Source organism: Pyrgilauda ruficollis, unplaced genomic scaffold (assembly GCF_017590135.1).
Source record: "Pyrgilauda ruficollis isolate IOZ18807 unplaced genomic scaffold, ASM1759013v1 scaffold55, whole genome shotgun sequence".
Taxonomy (NCBI): Eukaryota; Metazoa; Chordata; class Aves; order Passeriformes; family Passeridae; genus Pyrgilauda; species Pyrgilauda ruficollis.
In genome coordinates, this window is record NW_024527155.1 from 6,368,690 (window position 1) to 6,393,954 (window position 25,265).

The 25,265-nt window shown below is 41.7% G+C and overlaps 1 protein-coding gene across 1 annotated transcript in view; it reads right to left on the reverse strand.

The window, feature by feature from the left end:
• The window catches only part of BRSK2 (BR serine/threonine kinase 2), a 300,775-nt gene that overhangs the window by 19,806 nt on the left and 255,704 nt on the right, over positions 1–25,265 (reverse strand). Inside the window, exons 13-18 of the mRNA XM_041481170.1 lie at positions 13,557–13,617; positions 9,038–9,245; positions 7,848–7,896; positions 3,075–3,198; positions 970–1,150; positions 225–314 (exon numbers count right to left, since the gene is read on the reverse strand). Coding sequence (XP_041337104.1) covers positions 225–314; positions 970–1,150; positions 3,075–3,198; positions 7,848–7,896; positions 9,038–9,245; positions 13,557–13,617 — 713 coding nt within the window. The remainder of the gene's footprint in view (positions 1–224; positions 315–969; positions 1,151–3,074; positions 3,199–7,847; positions 7,897–9,037; positions 9,246–13,556; positions 13,618–25,265) is intronic.

Here is a 25,265-nt window from a genome sequence, read left to right on the forward strand (position 1 = left end):
GGGCGGGCAGAGGGCAGAAGCTGTTCAACTGGGGAATGCGCCGGGAGGTCTGGAGAGGGAATGAGAAACGGAGGAGTAGGGTGGGAGCAGGGAGTTACTGCTCTGTCTGAATGGAGCTCATTTTTTGCTGTAATCAGAGGGATGGCCTCCCTCAGCCTCCTGCTATGAGAGGCATTTCACCTTCCTGTCCCTGCTGAAAGTGCTGGACAGTAGAAGCCACTTACCTGATAACTGCTGCACTGAAGGCTGGTCATGTGTGCTTAACAACTGTGCCTGAATGGTTTCTACTACCCTCTTAAAGCGACGGCTTGGACCTGCGAGGAGAGAAGAGGCACAAGAGGCTGTGAGAGCACTGGGAGCCAAGCCCACACACAAGGCTGCAGGGGAAGGATCACAACCATCCTCCCTTCAGTCTTGTCCCCAGAAGTGTCCTGACTGTGGGTCTGTCCTTCAGCCAAAGGGACTATGGTGTGCTGGACATGGTGTTCCTCCCAACAGGAAGAGTTGGGGCTTTGGGGCTCCTTTTGTAAAGACAGAAAAGGTGAGGGGGGTCTGTTTCCTTGTTGCAACCCCTGTTGGGGGCATGTGGCCACCCAGAAGAAAAGGGTGAGTGCACGTTTCACTCAGAAGGAAGAAACTATGGCCTCACAGTGTCCAGCTGAGACTCTGGGACTTTTGAATGAAACAGGGAGCCAGTACCATGAGTTACACCAAAACTGGTGCACAGAACAGCCATTTTAGCACTAATCATGGCAGTGCCAACTTCACCTCTTTGGGAATCCCCTTCCCTTCCTGCATTTCCATCACCACCAACACCATTTTTGTTCCTGATGTCCTCCTTGCCTCTGGCTGCATTTTCCTGAGGTCAAGCCAGTTATACTTTTTCCTCTGGCAGAGCAATTTGCAGGCCTCTATTATCAGCAAGGACCAAGCCAGCTCACATTCATTTGAGAGCTTTCCCATGGTTACCTGATAGGAGTGTGAAAGTGACAGAATAGATCCCGTTCTCCTTTTGCGCCTCTCCCCCTTCTGTGTATGTTATGTCCACCTGGAACTTCACTGGCTTCTGGAAGACAGCAGGACCTCCTGTGGACTTATATTCTGCACGGAAACTTGTCTGTGAGATGACACTGTGACTGAGACTTGGGATCTGAAAGAGGTTGGTAGAAGCAGATAGTAGAACCAGTGCTAAAGGGAAAAAAAGACTTGCAAAATTCTGTTTATAACAACACACATTTCCAGAATGAGTAACATTTGCTAGATTTGCTTCTGGTCTTGAATTTTTAATGTAGAGTGTTCTTGTGAAACCAGTAACAGCATAGGTTGCTGAGCACCACAGAAGAATGCACTGCTGTTTACAGGACTGACCTAAATTTAAGGGTTGAATATTGGTGGAATACCCAACGCACTTGTGAATTTACAGATGTTGCTCAACTTCATACAGTCAGTCTTTCTTTTCCACCAGTTTTGAGAAATGCCTTTTGCTGAGCAAAAAGTAATATTAAGGGAGTGGGCAGAAAAGTCAGTGGGATATAAAACTGAATACAAAAAACACCTAAGTAAGGTGTTTTTTATACAGCCTGGTGTTTTTAAGACAGCCTGGTCTGATCTCACAGCTGAACCTGTTTCGAGCAGGAGGCCTCCTGAAGACCTTTCCAACTTCAGTTGCTTGGTGATTCTGTGATGTCAGATAGACATCAGGACACTTGAAGTGCTTGGGACATCCACAGGGAAAGCACACCTGCAAATAACTCACCCAAACTTCTATCAATATTTAAAAGAACTCTGAGAAGCTTTGTGACATCATCTGTATATTCAGAACCACAGTGGAATTTCCTAACTTCCTAATTTTCAAGCAGTTACCTTTCACACTTTCCTCCAAAACTTAACAACAATATTTTATTTATTGCTCCATAAAGGGCCAGATTGAAAAAACCCCAAACAAATTACTTGGAAAACCAGTCTCTAATCTCTAGGAGGAAAAATGAAGATGAGTTCTTTGAGAAGGTGACTTTAAAGGGTTAATTAGCAGGCTATGACAATGCATTTAAGTTTGGATGTTGCTGTAAGAAACACTTCACTGCTTTTGCACACAAGTCCCTACATCACACCTAAACCACACATGGGGTACCAGGATCACCAGCAGAGACAGTGGAACACACTGCATGGCAATACAAACCCAAAAGCACAGCAAAATGCATGAAATTGATGCAGTAACATGGCTGCTTATAACCAGCCTGGGATGGACACCAGTGTCTGATGCCCACTACTGTAACGCACTTACTCCCTGTGTGCCTGTACAGTAACAAGGGTCACAGCTATCTTTTTGAAGAAGTTCATTGCAGAATCACAAAGACTAAAATGGAGTTCAGTATTTTGTGGAAAAAAAATCAATATAACAAACTATATAAGAAATCAAGTTTCCCTCTCTTAATTCTATTGGAAAAAGTCTAATTATGTTGTTGACTACCTTGAACTGAAAAACTTCTTGAATTACCTTGGCTGTGCTGACTTTTTCATCACTGGTACCTCTAGATAATGAGAACAAGAACTGTCTATAGGAAAAAAAGACAATTTCCCTCTGCTTTCTTCACATCTGCAACAACTGAAACTCTGGACACTGGAAGAAATTACCCTTCTTTCTGCCATACAGCACTGAAGTGGGGATTTAAAGTAACAAGTGCAGATGTAAGACAGGCCTTTTGTCTGACTGAAGTGGTGGAGGGCATACTCATCAAAGGAAAACCCAATCTGCTGCCCAGCCGGAGACTGTAAGGCTGATTTGACAAAGCAGCAAATCACTGTCTTGATACTGTGCCAGCAGTGTGCTCTATTGCTGTGGAATCCCAAACTCTGGCAACCTGGAGGCCTTGCCAAGAAGGCTAAAATCTTTTCTCACCTTAGAGAACATTACCTAAGTTAGTAATTCACACACAGTCCAGTGCAGGCCACTTAAATTAAATCCACAGAGGATGCTTTTGAAGGAGCAGAGCCCCTGTCCAGTAACATTTGGCACATGGAGTCCTAGAATGACCAGTGAGGGATGCCTCCAAGAGGCAGCTGGGGTGACTCACCGAGAGGAAAGCGTGGACTATATCAGCCTTAATGGAGCTTAATGGTTTGTCCTTAATGACCACAAAAATCTGTTCTTCTTTCTCCAAGTTGATGAAGTTACCGAACCAGGATTTTTTGGCAAGCCTGATGTGATGAAAAGAAAGAGATGTTTAGAATATGGAACACTATTTCTTATTTCATACCTGCCCCTAGGTAGAAAAAATATTAAAAAACATGAAAAAGTTTTGATGACACTGCAGGTGTGATGATATTACTACTAATAACTGGCAAATAGTATCAGAGAATACAGATACTGTTCATCCAGAATGACATTTCACTTGGTGAAAACTGATGACATGACAGACCCCTCAGCCTAGGTCTGGCAGCATGTGACACTGAAAAATCAGGAGCAATGATAACTCTTCTGACTGAGCCAATATACCAGCGAATACTGCATATGTAACATACATATACATCAGGGGACAATTTTCTCGTTTGTCTCCAGGAATGTCTCCATTTCTTGTGACAACATGCAGACCCTGGCAACATAAAGATTTAAGTTCCTTCCCACCCAATTTCAACTCCTTTGGTTCCTTCCCACCCAATTTCAACTCCTTTGGAAAGATGCTTTCTGAAGGTGTCCTGTACAATCCTGCTTGCTTCTTGAAGCAAGCTGTAGATTTCACTGGAGCTCCAATCTACCAGTGAGTGAAATGCACAATTACACAAGGCCAGGACAAAGACTGTCCTGTTCATTAGCTCCATTCAGGGTGTCTATAGCATGTGTGAACTCTGGCCAGCCTGCAAAGGAAGGAATTTTCAGTATTAAGAAAGGAGATTACAACACCATGAAAGACACAGTTCAGGCTTTCCACTGACAGCAGTCCAGCCCCTCAGTTTGGTCCAGCAGCAGACTGTGGTTTCATCACAAAATGAAATTGCTCTGTTTTTTCACAGTGATTGTATCAGTAAACGTTTGATTTTGCTTATTGTTTAACCATTCCAATGCACTTCACTGACACTGGCTTCTAAGTCAAACTTAGGCTAAAGGAAGAATTCAGGGACGTGAATGTTAATGAGAGACCTGAAAGTAGCATCTCTGACAGGTTTTGAGAGGAGAAAAGAGGCTGTCAGCTGTGAGACACAGCCAAAGACTTGCTGGACCAAACTAAACCCAGGGAAAACCACACCTGAATCAGCCATATTCCAGTAGGAAAGAATTCATAATGAAAATGTCAGAAATTAAAAGACCTGCCACCAAGAGACTGCCTTTTTTCCCCCTCTACAGCATACTTTATAACACCAAATCCAGTTTGCAGTATGGCAAGCAACAGGGTGGACATCCATCACTCAGTGGAAGAAGACAATCTCTCCAGACAAGGAGAGCCATCTGCAAAAGGGATTGCTACACACCAGTTTTCCAGCAGAGCAATAAACAGCTGTAGCAGGCTGCTAGCAGCCTCACTTTTTGTGGTAAAGTGAGGCAGAGAGGAAGGACAGAGGCTAAGAGAGAGAGGAGCAAACTAAGAAACTAATTTGAAGTCTAGGCCTTCAGGATAAAGAACAAAGCTTGACCTCAGCAGTGTCCAGCAATTTGCACTCATTCCCCATCCCAGAGTGCTCCATGAATCGTGCAGCTGTGGGCCCACTGCCCATTTAATGCACACAGCAGAAAGACCACAACTGGAAGAGTGCTCAGCTGGGCAAATAATGATTTGCTTCATTTACTGCAGGCAACAAAAAATAAGAGTAGAGAAAAATTCACTTGCAATTTGGTTAAAACAGTGCCCCCCACTCAATTAAAGTGGGCTGGAAAACTGTCACTCCCTAAAATATTCATAGGCAGCTGTAAATAAGCCAGTGAGCCAGAGATTAGCATAGGGAGCAGTAAAGAGAAAGGGCCTCTCATTTAAATGGTCGTTAAGGAGCCAGGGTTAGAGTGAGAAAGAAAATTACATACTAATTAGCTCATGTGTCTCTCACACACCACAACAACTCTGCAAGCCCCTGGAGAGCTGGGGCAATAGCTCCCTGCATGTAAGGGGTCTGTGCTCATTAGTAAATTAGCACCTGGTTATCCATCTAAAATGGCTGCTTGTCCTAGGCTTGGATGTATCATCATCTGAACCAGGGCTGCTGGATGGACTCCAGGGGCCAAGGGGAAGCATGGGCCTGGAAAAGTGTGCTTATTTAATTGCAGGTCTGCCATCTTAAAATATGGCTTTTCATTTTTGTATTTTCATTAATGGTTTTGCTGGCCCTTCATTTATAGGTATCTTAACAAGCACAGGTAACAAGGGCCCAGAACACTGGGACTTTTTTTTCCTGCTCAACATGGTCTAGAGCCTCCAGAATCCATCTGGGCTCTTTTCCTTGGTGAGGTTATCACCAGTAATAGCAAGTCTGGAAGATTCACTGCTAGCCTGGGCTATGCTCCAGCTTGTAAATCATTTGAATTCACTAAAATAATTTTGCTGGTGTCACATAAGACAGAATAGATGCCAGTGGCCTTTCCTGTTTCTGTAATGAGCAGAATCAAGACACAGCACACATGCACTGGCTTTTCTCCCCGAAACAGGCAGAACTAGCTGTACTCATACAGCTAGGGAATAGTTTTGGAGTAAAATTACACATTAAAGCCTTTTCTCCTCTTAGAGGGCATTAAGTGCTACTAACTTGGGTTTAAAATGTATATGAATCCTCAGCACCCTGAATGACACACTCTAGCATCTCTCAAGATCAGGTTGTAAGCAGAACAAAATGTACTTAAAATTAAGAATCTTCTCTTACCAAGGCAAACTTCTTAAAGGGGGAGTGAGATAGCAGATATGTGGGGGAGGCTGGGTATGTAGATTACACTAAGGGATCCAATCAGGTGTCCATTTGATGAAAAAGTAAAGAAAGTAGCATGAAAATAGAGGCTGGTGCTTTATTACTTCACACCAAATTTCTCACTCCTATAATATTGTTCCTTTTCCTACTTTTGGAGTGTCTGACCATGTAGCCTTCTGTGTTCCCCCTCTGTCTCTGAGCACATGGATCAGTAACCAGAGGTTTACCTGCCTGGCATAAATAGCAGCATTTCTACTCAAGCAAATGGAGCTTTGCAGGTTTAAAGCAGCTGGAGCTGAGTCTCTTTAAATGTCATCCCTAACACATTTTCTAGGGCTTTTTCACATGAGAAAGAACAGCATTACCCAGACATGTCAAAGTGTATTACCTAATCATCAGGTTTGTCAAATGAATGGCAGGTATTGCTGCACCAGACAGAGCTAGGACATGTATTTATCACTCAACTCATGAGGTCAATATAGCTCTTGATAAGGATGTCTTATTTCTTACAGAAAAGAAGAAAATATGGGAAAAAACAAGATATGTGGAAGTGGGCACTGAGCAACAGACATCTATCATTAAAATATAATCTAGTTCATTATTTTTTATGACTTTTATTATGTTTACTGCAGGGTGCAGCCCAATTGAACTCATTAATTTGGCAATTATACAGAAAAAGAAAAGAGGGCCTTAGGCTTTGACTTGCATCCAAACTGCCTCAAATAAGAGGCACTACTTCTCTCCACCAGCTTTTAAAGAGTGAGTGGGAAGCAGGGAAGGCAATAAATTAACAGGAAAACTTCTACCAACATACATGCAATGAAGAGAAGAAATTTAATTCTAAAGGTTTTCTGTTTTAATGGCTTTAAAAACATGTGAGATGGAGTATTGTATATTTCTGTAATATGATGATAACGACGTGCCAATTTTATGACATTCTCTCATGCCTCTCTATTAGTAAATGTTCGAAAGTGTTGAAAACACAGTATATTCCATTTTTCTTCCTGGATACCTTTACTAATCCCTACTTCTCCCTCTCCTGAAGTCTTTATCCCTCTTTATCCCTCATTCTGCAGTATTACGTATAGAGTGTCCATCTCACACCAGACAAAAGCCAGGTCTGTGGCAAGTTGTGAAGACAATACCATTGTCACCATTTACAAAACTTTAAGCTCAAAATTCCTATCCAAGACTCATGAATATTTCATACAAGTCTCTTAACAAGAGGCCAAATTGCCTTGGTTGGCAGGCTAAGTCTATGGGCATTGGGTGCACAAACACAAGCTGTGAAAATAAAAAGGAATAATTTGGCATCTGTTGCATATTAGGAAGTGTTTGGAGCAGCACTCTGGCAGGGACTTCCAAACCTGCCATGCAGTGATGCACATTTGTGCAGTGAAACGGTTGAAATGTACACTGACTTTTAGGAATGAGCCTGGTGAATATGAAACAGCTTCTCCATGTCCCAGTACTGCTGCCTAGAATTAACACTGCATTTACTCTGGCAGGCAAAGATCCTCTGAATCATCTTAGCAGAGCCTCCTGCTCATTATCCTGAGGATGCAAACTCTCCTGTACTAAAAGGAAGACTTCTTGGTGCACAGTTAGTGCCAGTATAAGCCACTGATTAGCCTCTCCAGTCCCAAAGAGTGATCTACTTGACAACCAAATTAATGAACAAAGAGAGAAGAAACATGTTACAGACCCAGCAAATTCAGCAAGCTGTGAGAAAATGAGGTGGTTACTGGGAGACTGTTTCATCATCTATTGACCCCCTGCCATTACTGAGGTATAGATTTTATGCAGGGTCCTCAACAAAATAATCCTTTCACATCTCTGTCCCACCCACAGGACAACAGGTTACAAACAGATACTGATCCAGAACAGAAATATGTCAGCTTATGACATTCAGGCCAGGAAATCACACTGGTATGTGGTGGAAAAAAACGCAAAATACTTACTCTGGGGATGATTCTGGGGTTAAATTAGACATCTCTTCTGGTGTAGGTACTGCTCATGCATGGACAGCCAAAGAGAGGGAGGGAGAAAAGAAATATGATTCAGTATACCTCCCATTTTCAGCTTGTAGACCAATGAAACAATTCTGCCCTTGCTTGCATTTGCTCATTGCCTCTGCAGGCTAATTCTGACATTTAAATGCTGGTCATATGTCTTTAGATCTTGCATCTAAACAAGTGCTGCATTTCAAGGCTCACTCTACCCTTAGGTCATTAGGTAATCTTGCACTGGCTTCAGTGGTTTCTGGTGCAGACCCAAACACACTGTGCCAATAACTCTGCTGCCATTGCCTTAAAGCCCAGCTGGATGCAGCTCAGTCACTGCTGCAATTCTCTGCAGCTGTCTGACCACCTCAGAGACAATGGCACTGGCCATCACAGCTCAAAATCTGACTATATCATGGCTGTAATCCTCCTTTCCCATGGGATCACATCCCAGTACCCTGAAAAACCACAGGGTGTTGGGATAGCTACTGCTGACATCCAAGGATAAGGCATGTCACTTTGGCTGCCCTTTGCTGGCACGCAAAAAAAGCCACCTGGAGCCTGAGGAAGAAAATTTTGCACATCTCAACACTCTAGAGACTTAGAAAACTGAAGTAGGCCAGCAGATATGAAACCACTGATTGTATTAAGGAGATTTTTGCACCAATTACCAAAGGAGGCAAAAAAAAAGCATTAACCAAGATCAAAAAAACTGTGCTTCAGAAGGACAATTTCAGCCTATTGCCTCTGGCTGTCTTTTTTTTTTCAGCATAAGGCTCGGCCTGTGGCTATGGAAAGGCAGTGGAGCACAGCCACAGGGGAAATGGCTGAGCCTAGGTTCACTTGAAAAGCAAGTGAAAAAACTGAAGACAGATTTTTCTTGCGGTCTAAGAGCCACAACAGGGACAGTAAGAGCTGCATGGCTGGAGTGTGAAGTGGGCTCAGGAGATGTTGTTGAAGCAGGGGCAGTGGCACAACAGAGCCTGCTCACATGCGGGTTAGGGCTTGGCTGATGCTATCACTCTCATTTTCCACACCAATATTCAGTCCTTGGCACAGAGAGTTTGCAGAGCTACAGACAGGTATGAAATTCCTGCTGAATGTCTTCCCAAATCAGAACCACCCTGTACGTTTGGGTGAGTACTCACCTTGTAATTTCCGACGATGGAAGCGAGGAGACCCCAGGAAACTATTCTTGATGGAGTTGAGCCGTGTCCTCCAAGGCATTCCTCCAATGCTGGGGCTGGATGGTGGTGTTGGGTTGGGTGTGCCTGCTGGGCTCTCCTTTGGCGTATGAACAGGTGTCCCCTTGGGGGTAGGGAGGGGACTTCCCCTTGGAGAGGGGTGAGGGGTGACCTGTATGATGGGGATAGATTTGGTGCTTGGGTCAGTACTAGAAGGGAGCAATCTAACAGGAGACATAGGGTTGGTCTGCACTTTAGGAACAGCCAGCTGTGGGTTAAAGCCGGCAGCAGGCGAGCGGCCCTGAGCATTCTGCACAGGGTTGTTCTGGGAAGAGGGGGCGCTGGTATTGCTGGCAGGGAGTGGGTTGGATTTAGTAGACTGGAGTGGTTTTTCAGCCAATTTGCTCTTGGATGGCAAAGTCTGCGTCTTTGGGTTGGGCTGAAGTGCTGGCTTTGGTTGGAGTACATGTCCAGGCCTGGAGGCGTTCCTACAAGCATCAGGGTCCAAGGAGACTTGGGGTCGGGGAGAGAAAGGGAGGTCGGAGGTCTGAGGGGGGATGAAGAACTTTCTGATAGGCTACGAGACAGACGCAGAGTGTCCATGCACATCAAAAACAGTGAAATACGCAAAGAGCGGGCGAGCAGAGAAAGGAAAGTCAGAATAAAATCCATCCGAGTCACAAAGATGCACCATGTCACAAGGACACACAGGAGATGGAGGTGAAGGGGTAGTGGGGGGGAGGGATTTTGCAAAGAAACGAAAACAAACAAACAAACAAAAAACAAAAAAAAGACATGCAGTTAGCTGGGAACACAGCATATTCAACAACAGCAGCAGCGGCAGCAGCAAGAACAACAGTGTCATAACAGGCTTCATCATATTAACCAACCACGTGTCAGCAAAGGAAAACAACAGAAAGAAAAGTACAACAAAGGAACAAGGAAAAAAAATTAAAAAAAAAAAAAGAAAAAAAGGAAAGTAACCAAGAAAAAAAGAAGAGAGAAATGCCATCTCTCTGGGATTGTTCTGATTGCCCTGCAGTGAGAGAAGCACGATGCTGTAGGGAGGTGAGGAAAGGGAAGAAGAACCACTCAAGCCACAGACAAATTGAGATGTGCCAAGAAAGGGACCACCTCTTTCAGCTCCATGTGCCCATATGCAAACCCAGTATAGAGATGAAACTCAGAACAGGTGTGTGATACATACAGAGTGGCAGGGGATACACACAGTTACTGCACACACCAGTCAGAACCTCTTTCCTTCCTCTTTACCCCTGGCTGGGTAATGCACCATTTGCAGCCACCCATTGCAGAAAGAGGGGGAAAAGGGAGAGTGATGCCACCTGGGCACCCACTCTCCTCCCCTGATCTGGAAGGTTAAATTGCTCAGTCTTCACTTGGAAGCTTCAGAGCACACAACACCACGAGAAATATAGGAACTCAGATTGGTGTTTGATTTTTAAACTGCTACTGCAAAAACTTCAGTAAGGTCTGGTAAATTTATTTATCTGGGAAGAGATGATACTTTCCATCAGACTTTATGCTTCTCCTCCAATATCCCTCATTGCATTGAAGGATAGCTTGATAATTGGAATTTATGTCATAAAGTCTCAGCAATATTTGCCATTAAGTCCCAAGCCTAAGAAGAGGGTGGGGGAAGCCATTGTTTTGCAAAACACAGTTTAAAAAGAAAAAAGACAAGCAAAGTTCATAATCCATTGCTGAGGTATCAAAATGGGATTATGGTTTTGATTTTTTTTCCCAAACAGTAACATTTACAGGTGTTAAGAGGTATTTTGGGAAACCATTCATACTTTGACAGCAAACAGCAATAGACAGACTTGGAAGGGTAGAAGCCTTTTAAGGGATATTAGCAAGCTAAAAATCACATTTAAAACAAAACAAACAAAAAAAAGTCCTTACAAATCATTGCTATTACCACCTTAGATTACAAGTACTGGAATAATTGTAGAAATAGAAATCCCTACTCAAGATATTCAGCTTTGGGCACCCTTTTATTTCTAAGAAGTATTACCTATGAAAAATGACACCATCACCATTACTATTATTATCCATACTTGACACCTAAAAGCTATAATCAAGAACTAACCAGATATACCATGTACATGTAACCTTCCCTCAAATCTCAGTCCCAGGTGAACACGCTCACTAGGGAGATCCTTCTTGGGTGTAATGGATTAGCACAATGCTGCCATATTTTAAAAACTGCAGAAATGTATTTAAGACTTATGTCTCTAAGTTGTTTGCATCAAAGTTTTGCAATTACTTCAAAGAACTTAGGGTTAGGCCACCAAAATTAAAGAAAAATCGGTACATCAAAATATTTGTACTACTATTAGGATTGTAAAGTTAAACTTAAGTCTGTCATGTTGCTAAATTCTCATTGTCAGTGGGCAAGGAAGAAGAAAAGATGAGGAAAGTGTTTAATTTGTGTAAGTCACTATTGGCATCTGACTATTAGCTATTTGCAAATGACACCAATGGATAAAACTCAAAGACTGTTAATTGCAATTATTTCCTTCAGTTTTCCTATCTTACACGTATGATGGCTTGAGAAGCAGATTTGAAAGAACTAAAGTACAATTCAACTCCCTCTTAAGCCATTAAGAATCTGAAGAGGCACCCTTAATTACCACATATTTAATAATGAAATGAAGAACAAGATTAGGTATCAATTTCAGCTGGTGCAATGTGGAACACCATTAACAAGATCTTTCGAAATTTAACAACTCTTATTTGCTGCTGAATTCAATTCCTCATAGAACTGAACCTAAGCAGTGCAAAAAGTGAAAGGTGTATTTGTTTTCTAAAGTATGTTCTCTTTCAATAATCTAAGGTGCTATTAGAAGCATAGGTAAGGACGTTTAAAAAAATATGATTTTTATTCCAACATTTTCTTTTAAGCCTCAAATATGACCAGCATTAATATCGTTATGATCTGCTGAAAATGCCACCTGATTGCTAAATCCCTTTGAAGACTATTTAATCAACTGCCTGTTAAGTAGTAATGGTAGGATACAGAGACTATGGGATCTTGTCAAACTTATTCTTTGATGTTGTTCTACTGAGATATCAGAAATTGATCCCAAGAGATCAATTAATGAAATCAAGATTTAGGTTTGCTTCACTGCATGCTTATTTTGTGCACAAAACTGTTTCCACGCTCTTTTCCAGTACATTTTGAAGCGGCATAAGAGTTCTCAGACCTCTGCTCCATTTCACTGGCAACCAGGAATCCCAGCGCAGAAAGAAGGAAATGGATTTTCACTGGTCCCTAGGACTTTAAAGACATAGAGGAGACCACAAGAACATTTATGCTGGTTTCAAAACAGGATGACAATTGGCAGGAGCCCAAAATAGGTTTCAGAAAGTAATTCAATCAAGCAAAGTGCTGGAAGCTTTACTAGACTATAAACTTAGAGCTGACAGTGTGTCTTTATTCACAAGAATTACATAGAATGTTAGAGTGGAACTGCGATTTCAAATACTTGGAATACTGATGTTATCTTCACAAAACTGAGAGTAGATCCACTGATGTATCCATACCCTAAGACATGGACTATATCAATTTCTAGTGGGGGACAGCATCTTCTCATGAAGTCATGGGAAGTATGTAGAAATCCTCCAGAGACTCTGGGCCAGACACTTAGGTAGCATGGACTATTACAGCCCAACAGACTTTTTGATGAGTCTAGACTCTTGTTAGGCACTGCAGTCTTAAAGTGACTTAGCTGACCTTTTAAGCACTAGGAATACTCACTTTTATCCCTAAAGAAGTTAACAAGAAGAGGGAGGCCTCTGTCATTGCATTTAGAAACTGTTACAACTTCACAACAAATGTACTATCAAGCATGTGTTGTACTGGCTGAGTATCAGTATTAGTTGAGCATCAGTATTGAGTTGACTGCATGCTTAAAAAGGGCATGTGAAAGTACCTTGTTTATAGGGATGTGAATGTTCTTTACTTATCCAAGTCAGTCAACTTCTTACTTTCCTTTTAAATTTCCTAGCCCTCAAATTTGTGTAATTTATTTTATCTGACTTTCTAATATGAGCTATTCTGAGGCAAACAGAAGATAACCAGCATGCTTTGGTGCTTTACTGATCTAATTGAAGGCAGCTGTGAAATGGCTCCTGATCATTTGGTCTCAAACCAGGCTATAGGCAGACCTCAGCTGGCTATGGAGTGTTTAGTCATAGCAATGTTATTCTGTGTGCTTAAGAGACTCAAAAAGGGCAGGGCCACAGTGAGACCCCTGCTAACAGTGCAGGGAACATGTAAGAGAAATTCTCCACCTGCATTTGTAGGTAACATTTCCCTCACCACCCATGAAAATTTACAAGCTGCCAAGGAAAAGCAAAACATCCCAGCTAAGAGCCACAGCTCTGGCGCAACAGATGTCAAAAAGCATCAAGCATGTGAGTGGATTGGACCAACAGATCTTGAAGCAGCACCACTTACCCTTGGACTGCTGAGAGGACTGGTGGAGAGCCCAGACGACGCTCCGCTGATTGACCGAGACCTGAATGGACACAACAAGGAAAACATCCCTCAGGAAACTCAGACAAGTAACAGCCCTGAACACCAGCCACCACAGGCACAGGTATGAAGTGAGGAGGAGGAGGGAGGCTGTCACTGGAAAAGGACATAACTCTTTCCTTTTCTTTCCTTTCACTATTGCCACGTTTTTCAGTTGTCCCCTCCGCCCCAAATCAAAGTAATGCTGTTGCTCAGGGAGAATACTATAATCCCTTTCAATTAAGGCAGTTGCTACTTTCTCTTTAGTCATCAAGCACATGGAAGCTACTAGGTCTGCTCTGTGCAAATTGAACAGCTCAATTCAAAGAGATGGCGAAGCCATTCAAACTTGTGCTAAGAATTCTGTTTTGCACAGTGCTGGCGGTTACAAAATGAAACTTTCTCTGTCACAAGCAACATGGAAAAGCACCATGCATACAAGGCACAAAGGTAGGGAGTTCTTCCAGGTAATAATTAAAACCCCAAGTCTCCTTGACTCAAGCACACAATCATTTCTTATGTCATGACTTCCCACTGAAATCAAAGATTGCATTGGCTTAGCCCTTTCCAGCTTCTCACTGATGGATTTCACATCTTTGCTTTCCAGTGAGAATTCTTGCTGATGCATTAAGCAAGCCAGGTCTTCTCTGTGGATAACGAGTTCTGCTTTTGTTGATGACTCTACTAATACCAAAATTACAACGCAGGTGCCGTCAGAAAGAGGCCAGTCAAGGGAGAGTGAACTGTCCTATCTGCTGACAAGGTCACCTATACTGTTAATGGTCTTATGCTCTCCAGCAAAGGCCACCTATGGAAAATGTCAGCTGCTGACAATAAGCAGCAGTGCTATGCTAAATGTGGTGGAAGAGCAGACAGGCCAGACTGCACAAACACTTCAGCAGAGGAAGTTCCTAGGAGGAGATCTACCCTGCAGAAAAAAACCCACACCTTATGTGTGACTGTACATGAGTGAGCCCCAGAGGCAGCTGCTTTCTATACTTTTTAACAAGAAAGAAAGTTGTCTTGAAGACTGAAACATTTTACAGGAGAGCATTTGGCTAAGAACCTATTTATTCAACAACCACCATGCAGCAATATGTCAATATAGCAAAACTACCAATGTTTCCTACCTATAATAACCTACCTATAACAAGAGCCATGAAAGCAATTACTTGCCTTCGGGTAACAAACATGAAAAGGTGAAATTCCTGTAGAAAACTGAGTGGATGAGTGTATGTGTTTTAGTATGTGTCTGTCTGTGTTTACACACCTATATATTAAGAATTTATATAGGTCAGATATGTGATGTCAGCTTATACATAAGAATATAAAACAAATTTAGACCATAAACTGTATCAGTTTACTCTTCAGCTGTTGTAGAACAAAACAGAAAAATGGTCTCTAAGTTGGTCTCCTAGACATTTATTATTAAACAAGTTTGAGTAGCAGAATTCTTTAAAAATAAGTGAACTGCAAAAGAGGAAGTATTTCCAAGGAAAGAATAAGCTACAACTGAACACAATGGCAGGTTCTGTTTTCTCTACTTGTACCCTCTGCCCTGATGGTTTTCTTCGTATCCCACTGCAGTTTGTCCATCACACCAAGTAGGTGAAAACCAGAAGCTCACTCACATCACTTTTTTTGGCCAGATTAAATCTCAACTGGCACCAAGAAAATCTGGAGCACTCAATCTATGCAGAAAATTCCCACATAGGTTTTTTTCTTGTACCCTGATGTAATCTGCCCATCATAGTGCAGCAGAAAAAAAAACCTAGAGGCTCACTCATGGCATTCTTTTGCACTAGATTAAGCCTAAATTTGTACCATCGAGATCTGGGGCACTCACAAAGGTTTATGCAAAGTAATTTTAAGGGGAGAACTATCTGCTCCACTTTTGAAAGACTACTGTATGTGCCTTTCCTATAAGTGAAGTAGCTGACTGCACCACAGATGTGTCGTGCAGATGGGACATCCATTTAGTTAAAATGTTCCTTGCATGAATCATCAGGAAAAGCTTCTTCCAAACCATGAATTACAAGAGGAGTCTATAGATAATTTTGGACAAATGTGGAAGGCATTCAGGTGCCCAGAGATGCAGTTAAACACCAACTTAGAGTTAAAGGAGATGCTCCCACCAACTCTTAATTGTGGTGGGAACATCCTCTCTGACACTCACCTGAATTCCAGGACACTTGCTTAAAAGTTCCACTCTGCTATTTCCTTTTTGCCATCAGGTGTTTCCAACAGTCCTGAATTCTCACTTCCCAACCCCATTGCCTCTTATCTTTTTACAAAAATGATCACACACATGTAGGGCAGAATATGGCAGTCCCCACCTCCCAAATCCCAGTTTTTTATTGGAAGCAATATTTGAAAAATAGTTGTTGTGTACTGTGCTTTCATCCAGCCTAGGAGCCTGAGGCAGGGGACATAAGAGAGAGTTAGTATGAAATCCTCCTAGAAATGCATTCAGTATCCACATGATTGCTATTGAACAGGATTTATTTCTGCTGCTGATTTACATGCAAAATACGTAAGAAGTAAAGTAGGCCCTATAGCAAGCTTCAGTTTGTCCACACTGGAAATTGTATACAGGAGCAGTGGAAAGAATTTTAAAAAGCCTCTGTTCATTTAAGTGTTGGGGTAAAAAGAAAGCTAGACTTTTCAGAGGACTTCCTCCTTTACCAGAAAGTGGTAGTACAGGATATGACACCAAGACTGAGGAGAACTTCCTCAATTTAACAGATCTCCCATAATTTACCTTTACAAATGGGATATGATTCTCAAGCTAGCTATAAAAACTCAGTACCATGCCCTACTACGTGGTTCTGTATTCCAGTACAAAAAGTGCTAACAAGCAAAAATGACAGATTCATCCCTCTCATCAAGATCATTTCAGCTAAGCAATGCTGTAATTCAGTTTGTAAAAAAACCCAATCACATGCACTGCTCCTGTATCTCAGAGTCAGGTGGACAGAACTGGGACAGGGCCAAAAGAAAGGAATGAAAACGTTGCATTATGCTGAAATGCTGTAATAAAAGAAAAGGAATTTAAATTTTTAGCCCTCTCACCAGAAAATGAAAGTTCGAGGCCCTACAGGCAGCATTAATATGGCAGACTCTTACGTCTTATGTGTGGAAAGAGGTATGACATCCATTCATTTTGTCTCCATGGCTATGAAATAAATTTATTCAGTGAGATGTATTTATTAGTGAGTAACCTCCTAAGAGTCTTTATAGGCATCAAATGTTACTGGAAGTATTAAATCTATAATTATTCCAATAACTTAATACTAAATGCAACAATCCAGGAAACTGTGAACACTGTGTGTGACTCATTTTGCTCTGTGTTTTGCATTCCTGTGCGCTTGTGCATTAACTCAATGGAAGTCATCTAAAGCTTGTTGAAAATACAAGCTGGAAAGACAGTGCAGTTGCTCAGATAAGGAGCATTCCCTCAAACATAACTGCCAGATTTAGAGACCCAAGAAGAGACTCTTTAGTGATACAGATGTTTTGACAAGCCTGGAGGGAGGAATTCAAAAATCCCAAATCATAAGGGAAGCAGACCCAAGGTTTAGGAGGGGGAAGATGCAGAGGGCACTCTAAACATAAGGTGGACACTGAGATCATTGCAGGCTATTCCCCCCATTCCACAGACTGACAATAACCTGGAGACAGCTGAGCTATGAAAGAGAGAGGCAAAGGACTGAAACGAAATGTGCGTGTGTGGGCTGGAGTTTGTAGCTGTGATGATTTTATACCTTATTCAATCTATTTGATAATTCAGAGTATCCAAGTTGAAAGGTCCTTCATTTTAAAGTAATTTTATACTCATTTTAGCCAGCTGCTGTCAAGAGGAAGCCACGCAAGGCCCAGCTCATGTCAGACCAGTGTTCTGAAACTGAGGGGCTTGAATCCAGTTTCCAGCTGGTTTCAGAGAATGCAGAATTTCCTGAGAGGTACAGAGCTGAAGCTCGACACTGCTGAGGTGCAGACAGAGAAAAACAGGAGACAGGAGAGTGCAGCTGGCCTGGTAACTGCACTGCACATGCAGCACATGTACAGCACATCTCTCCATCACCCTTCTCTCAGATCTGTTCCCAAATGCTTTAAACAGTGCCCCTCCTGAGACACACCAGTAGAACATAAAGGCTTCACAGCATGAATTGAACACTTAGGTCAGATTTGGCATTTGTTTCTTCTTCGAATAACCATCTCCTAGAACTTTTTCTTACAATCCAAGTTTGGTACCCCGTTGCAGTCCCAGCAGAACTTGCTTTCATAGCACAGTTTTACCAGGGTGCTGAATACAGCCTCTTAGCTGGTCAAGCTGGAGCCATGCTTCCAAGAAGGGGAGCCTGCAGCATGCATGCAGCGTGCATTGATGCATCAGACTTGTGTCCCTGGGTGAAATGCCTTAGAAATTTTGAATTGGTTTGATTCCATGTGTGGTTTTGAAACTCATTCCAGAAAATACCCAGCCAACCTCTTATTTGCTTCAAGCATGAACTGGGTGGAATTTGATACTCCTCTTTCCTTGCTCACTCAAAGCCAATAAAATCTAAACTGAAACTTCAGGGTATCAGACCCCTGACAATGACCTGAATTAACATGCAATGAGCAGTCAAGTGAGCAGTCAGGCTGTGTTAAATTTCAACACTCTTACTTTTGGGTGTCTGAAAGGTACAAACTGTGCTTCCTCACCCTCTGATTCAGGGAATATGTATAGAATACCTTCGATGTTCCACTGTCTTACAGTCCCAACCATGCAAATAACACTGTGACAGCTCTTACTGGGAATATTCATGCTTGAGTCAGAAGGTCTGCTCATGCTAACAACCATTTGTAAGATGAAGCCTTACAGAGAGTGCAGAGGAAGAAGTGCAGGTGTTGGTAACACACCTCTTCTTCTTTTCAGCCCATACAGATGGTGATGTTGAACAGCACCACCCTCCTTAATTGGCCAATTATATTAAAGTTCCATCTATAAATAGTTTAGAAAGAATTAACAGATATTGAAGCATGCTGCAAACATGAGAAGTAAATGTTACTGGTGCTAATTAGCTTTCTCAATGTGTACCCTCTCAACAAGTTTTTACTGTAGTCTGTAATGATCTATTACAATGGTTTTATTAAATAATTTATTAATATAATATTCTCCTTCTCTTAAGTATTTATAAATGGAACTTTAATTTGAAGCATGACTGCCTTCTTAGCTGTACCTATACTGCCTTTATTGAAAATACAGAGCTTTGAAGGTATATCTGTCTCTAGGGCCATCTGTTCACCTCTTAAGAAAACATATTCTAAAAAGAGAGGGAATACCCAGCATTTTTTAATAACACAGATGGGATTCAGTTTTAATAAAAAAAAAAAAAAAAAAAGAAAAAGAAAAAGAAGAAAACTGGATAAATTAGATCCAAATTAACTGGAAAATACCAAACAGATACAAAAGTGCTAAACAGAGAATGGGTTTCTTTCTGAGAAGGTGTCTGGTATCTGCACAGTGTCTGAGGATAGTTTTCTGTGCCCACAGACACTGAAATAGAGGGACAAATAAGAGAACAAAAAAAGAACCCAATAGTAAATTATATGGAGTGTGACTCCAACATAAAAGCACACAAACACACACAAAAGCACAAAAAATGCTTCTTCCCACGTCTCTCTCTCTCTCTCCCTGCTGTAAAGCCTCAGCCACTGAAGCATATCAACCTGTGTTGTGTTTGGAAATTGCAAATGAAAAGTTCCTCTACAAAGTTACAACAGGTCCCACAAGAGGAATAATCCAAAACTAGAGCTTACCCCAATGGATCAGCACTCGCCATCCTCGGAAAGGGAAAATAAAGAGAGAGGGAGAGAGAGAAAGAAGGAGAGAGGGGTGTGGAGGCAGGTGGAGAGAAGAGTAGGAAAAGCAGAGTGAAATACTGTTCGGAGAACTGAACGGTCATAATCATTGCCACTGGTGCCTAAGTCTTTCCAGAGACCAGGAACACTAGGGGGACAGTTTCATTGACCAGAAAACAGCTTTTGTCCCACTCACATATTGGAGACACATCCAACTTTGGCACTGGGAAATATGGAGAGGCACATACTAAGGCTGCAAAAAAAAAAAAATTCCCAGCCAAATCCCAATTAAAGCAGTCAGCAGAGCAATGGGGTTCAATACTTCATGCTGCATTTCTTCTCTGCCTCTTACATAAGGCACAGTTATATCACACTGTTATCCAGGAAATTGTTCTTTTTGTCCCCACTTTGTTCAGTGCAGTGTCCCTCTGTCCCCCAAGCTGGCCTGGTAAGAAGTACTCTTTTTTTGCCACGAATGAACTGTGAAATGTATTGGTTATTAAAGCATGCATTTCTGAGCCAGCTTGGGAGCCCAGGGTACAAGATTGTAGCTCAAGCTGTGAATCTGCTTTGATACTGCCTTATTAGTCATGATGGTCTTATAGTCAGGAATTCAGATCAGCTAGAAGGTACCAGCTCAGCAACCCAGCACTTATCTCTGTGGATGCCATCTTGTGCTCCAGGATCTCATTTTTCATTTAAAATAAATTCACTCTCTGGGTCTTGTAGGTTGCAAAGGAAATCTTTCAAATGTGAATGGAGAATAAATCAATGCTGTGCTGAAAAGAGTCTGAAAAAGCAGTTCTAAAAGCAGACTGAATCTCTGGCACATTGACTTTGAAGGCTAGTGACAATTGTAAACATCAGTATTCTTAATTTTTATCTACTAACCAAGGCATTCAAAATGGAAATAGAATAGTCAGGTTATTAAGTTTTCAGGGGTGCAGGTATGCAAACTCAGGAAAATGTCACCACCTTTTCACATTAACAAAGATTAGATTAGAAATAAAAAAACCGGTTTGGTGTTATTAAGCCAAATTATTTTCAAGTTGGATGCAACACTTTTTTTCCTCTCTGTCACTTTCTCTCTCTCATTCTCTCCATTTTCAATAAGAGGCTCCCAAGCTGCCAGAGCTACCTCTGGCTGGGTGAGGAAAATCCATTCGCCACAAGACAGAAACGCCAAATTTAATATATGCTCAGTAGATTTCACAGTTTACTGCTCAGTGCAACTAGCCATGCCTCCAGTTACATCAACATTGCAAGTGCTGGGCTGAGCCACCAAGGCAGTTTTGAGAACAGTTAAAATGAAAATGTAATCAGAATAGGACAAAAAAGCTGTTGTGCTATGCATTGATAGAGAAGTGGAAAGAAGCATTACAGTAAGTTCTTTTTCATGTGTTTGAGTGACACTCCATTTATATTTCAGCCTGTGGAGTGCAAATTTGGGTAAGATCTAATTCATATATATATATATACACAAATATATATATATATATTTAGGAACAAATGCTGTCTTCAATTGTACCTGTACCAATCTATCTACGGTGATGTAACTGAGAAGAGCAAATTGACACCCATTGTATATACTGGAACCTGTGTGGATATTTATACAGAAAATACACCCATATTCACACATGCAGAATAGTCAAATGTAAATAGAATGGGTGCAAGAAGGTTCAATAATGTTTCTTTCAAGTCATTTTCCCAACAGGGAAGGCACTGAAGAGGTTAACAAAGAGAATGGAAAGCAAATTGACAACAGGGTAAAGGAAAGGGGAAATGAGGTTTAAAAAAAAATGAACAATCCCAGGACACAATAGACCCAGAAGCGCAGACATGTGCATTCCCTATAATACTGAAGCAAGTGAACTACGGAGCTGCGGCAACCCAGATACAGAAGAAGAGAAGCACTGAAAGAGGGGGTGAAAGAAAGTCAGAAAGAAAAAGAAAAAGAAAGGGACAGTGGCCTCAGCTACTAAGACAACCATGTGCATCTAGAGGGAAGGGACCCTTAAAGATGCAGTATTCCTTTAAAAAAGGTATCATAAAATTGGACAATTAAACACTGAACAAAAATTTAATGGCCACCCTGATTTATGTGACCCCACTCTTCTGGGGTCCTCTTTGCTGCCTATCCCTTCCTTTCATGTGGCTGTGCACAGATCTAGAATCCAGGTTCTCTCACATTCCCACCACTGAGGTCCTTCATTTGAACTCTTAGAAGTGGGAAGGAGGTAAGGTCACAGTGAATGTGGTCCTCAGAAATTCAGCCTGGTCCTTGAATGAGCAGGACTGTGGGTGATCCTCATGCAGTGCTCTAACCTTCTCCTCCTGTTTTCTGAAAAATACCACCTTTGAGAGGGAACACAAAATGCCTATGTGGATTTAAGAAATTCACACAGAAGATATAAAAGTGTCATTTCTTCTGCTCCTAACACAGTTGTAGCAGCTGCCAGAGAAGGACAGAGGGACACGGAATGGTGCTCAGAACATCTGCTAAAAGACTCCTCTTCTGTCACAGATAAAATTTCTGCACCTCTTTAAATGGATTTGATTCCTAATTACTATGAAAAAGCTCTTCTTTGGAGTAACCTTACACTAACTTTTGTTAGTGCCAAGAAGTGCCACATGTTCAAGAGCAGAACTTACACATAGGGAGTATCAGAGAAAGGAACAGGAGTTTCCATGTCTATGCTAAGAGTCCCGGAAAGCCCAGCCACTAAAGGCTGTATAACCACTACTTCTTCATGGCTGTGGAACTACAAGGTTGCTAACAATTCAGATCCAATCCAATGCTTGTTGGTATTTTGGCATCTTAGAGAGGGTGCTTTACACACCACATGAGGCACAGTCTCTCCTGCAGATGCATCATGTTCCTCACTGTGGCAGGTTGAGGACTTGAAACATTGACCACAGAAGACAGACTGCAAAAGGTCAAAACAGTCCCTCACACATCCTGCAAATCTCCTGGGGCTTAAAGGCCATCTTTATCTCTATACAGAAATGTTTCTATGAAAAGGGGAAATTGAAATAAGAATGGTTTGTGAAATCCATTGATTCCTTTAAGGAAGCCATTGCTTCTCCCTTTTTGAATCATATGCCACACTTGTAACCTTTGGGTAAGCTTAGTGTTTGTCCAAAATTTCTAAGGATTACGTTTTGATGAAGAGTTATCCTTTGGGATACCAGTTTTCAACACAGAGAAAAATTCTCTTCCTTTGAGACCAAAATTTTAGAAAAAACATGTACCCTAAAAACCTTCACAAAAGTATGAACTTTTTTTTTTGTGTTCATGGACCCACACAAGTCCACTTAAAGTCTGTAAATGTGGTGGCCTACCTGTCTTCCATTGTGCCTCTGCTGACAGTTGGGAGTTACCCTTTCTGTTGTTCTTCAGCATCTGTCACTGAACTGCTAGATTAGAATCATCCTCCAAAAACCCTGTTTTCAATCACGTCTTCCTCCTGTGTCCTCTGGGTAGTCTTAAAGAGTTTGTCTCTTGCCAGAAGTCCTTTATATTTTGTCTATCAGACTGAATTTCCAAAGTTTCCTACCACTGTTGTCACTCACTCAGTTGTGCTGCTGTTTCTAATGCTCGGAGTGGAACATTCTGGGCTTTCCCAGTGTTTTATATTCCAATCCTTCCCAAAGACATCTTAAGCAAATACATCTTCTACCCTGGGCAGAACTTCTACTCATGGCAGAATTGAACCAGAAATAGCAGTAGGATGAAACTTTAGTGGGGAAATCATTGGTACAGTCCAAGGCTGCATTGGGGATAGCCTCAAATGAATGGTACTGTACAAAAAGATACATAGTGTGGAGCTGTAAATATCCCACCCTCTTTGCTTCTCTCTAAAGAGGAAAGAGAGAACAGCTCTGTCCCCACACAGAGAAGGTAAGTACTGCATCTTTAAGGTCTCAGCAGTGAGGTAGAGGAGAGGAACATATTGTCAGTGTTTATACCTTTCTTCTTTGTTGAATTTGGGATTGGCTTCAGAGATATCCAGGCTTTTACTGAACATTGTTTTACTATGGCAGGAACAAAGCGAGAAAACACAGTTACTAGTGTGGACATTTTTATAAAAGAGAGTAACCTGTAGCAATGCTGGACACCCAGTCCCCCAACCCATCCTCCCCTTTTTAAGCAATGCTCTGAAAAACCTTTCTTTTACTTTACAGTCATGGCTCACACCTACACAGTGCTCAAATTCATTATCTTCCCCTGACTTCTGAGGTCTAAGATGACTCCTCCCATGCATATTTGTAAACCCTGCTCTCCTTTATTCAATTTAAAACCCAGGTACCACCTACTTTGTCACAGTGTCCAGGGAAAACAGAACACACCTGAAGCATTAATTGCAAAGCATTCATTACTCACGACTTTTCCAGAAGACCTCAACACTAAGCATGCTCTCAGAAAAGGTTAAAATCAGACCATAGAGCCTCTTAGAGGAACAGTAATCCATTTTGTATTCTAATTTGTAGGGTCCATTACCATTTAACTCCCAACCCTCCTCCCTATACTCAGTGTATAGAGAAATGCCCTTCTTTCTCATCTTGGGTCTCAATCCCTGCAGCTTAGAAGTGAAATTCCCTGTGCTTTGCTAAAAGGGCATCTCCCTGAAATATATTTCACTGGTGATATGCTTCACTGTTTCTCAGAACACTGCTCCCTAATGTTAGCTGATCTCTCATGCAAGCTCTCCACTTCAAAAACTAGAAGAAAATGAATAGTTAATGAAGCCCATTTTAGAATGGTTTTTGGACTCTCACAGCAAAGCTGCTGAACATTTCTGCCATATCCCTGCTGGATTCTAGCTCCCATGGAATTCTTCCTAGTCTGTGTGATTTTAGCACATGGGACAAATTAGCTAATGTTAAACTAAGCTCAGAACCTACTTCTTTTCTTTTGACATTTCAATGAAATATCAGATAGTCTGAGAGGTGGGGATACCAGAACAGCAGAAGTAATTAAGATATAATTATGAACCCAGTTTAGTGACAACTAGCAGGGAAGCCCAAGAATTAACAAAACTTAGTCACCAGTTTTAGAAGGGCTAGAGTTTGTGCAAACCAACTTTGCCATTCACAAAGATCCACTGGAGAACACCTGGAGAGGTTGGCTCAAGCATTTGAAGGAGCCTGTAAGCTCCACAAGCAGCTTTTGTGTGAGTTTTCCTCGTCCATTATTCCAAACCAAATCACTGAAGGATTTATCTTTTTCACTTAATACTGTCTCAGCCTGGAGGCTGGAGGCTGCCAAGTTTTAAATTTCAGTGGAAAGATATGCCCTAAACAAGCCAAGACCAGACACTTGTAGGGCCCCCACATGGTTACCAAAAGCACAGATCATGATACAGACATGTAAACCCGAGGTTGTAACATAAATTCTCTTTATGCAAGCAAACATCTGTTTACTACTGGGAAAGAGGACAGTAGGAATAAATCACAAGACACTTGGGTGTGTTTTGCCCACTGGTTAGAAGTGTATCTCTGCCAGCTCAAGGAAGAAGCAATGGCACTGTGTCTCCAGATGTTTATACAAGTCATCTGTGTCTAAACAGGAGATCTGATTCCATGGTCAATCTTCGTAGTATTGTAGGATAAAAAGCACTGAATAGCTGTCTCTTGAGATCCAAAAAAAAGTGATTCTTAAAAAAGCATACGCCTTGGAGATCTAAACCCTACTCCTGCAAAATCCACTGTCAGTGGGTCATTTCATGGAATATAATACGCAACTAGCCATTAAAAATCCCCACTCTTGGTGGAAGGCACTTGTCACTTTGTTACTGAGGGTTC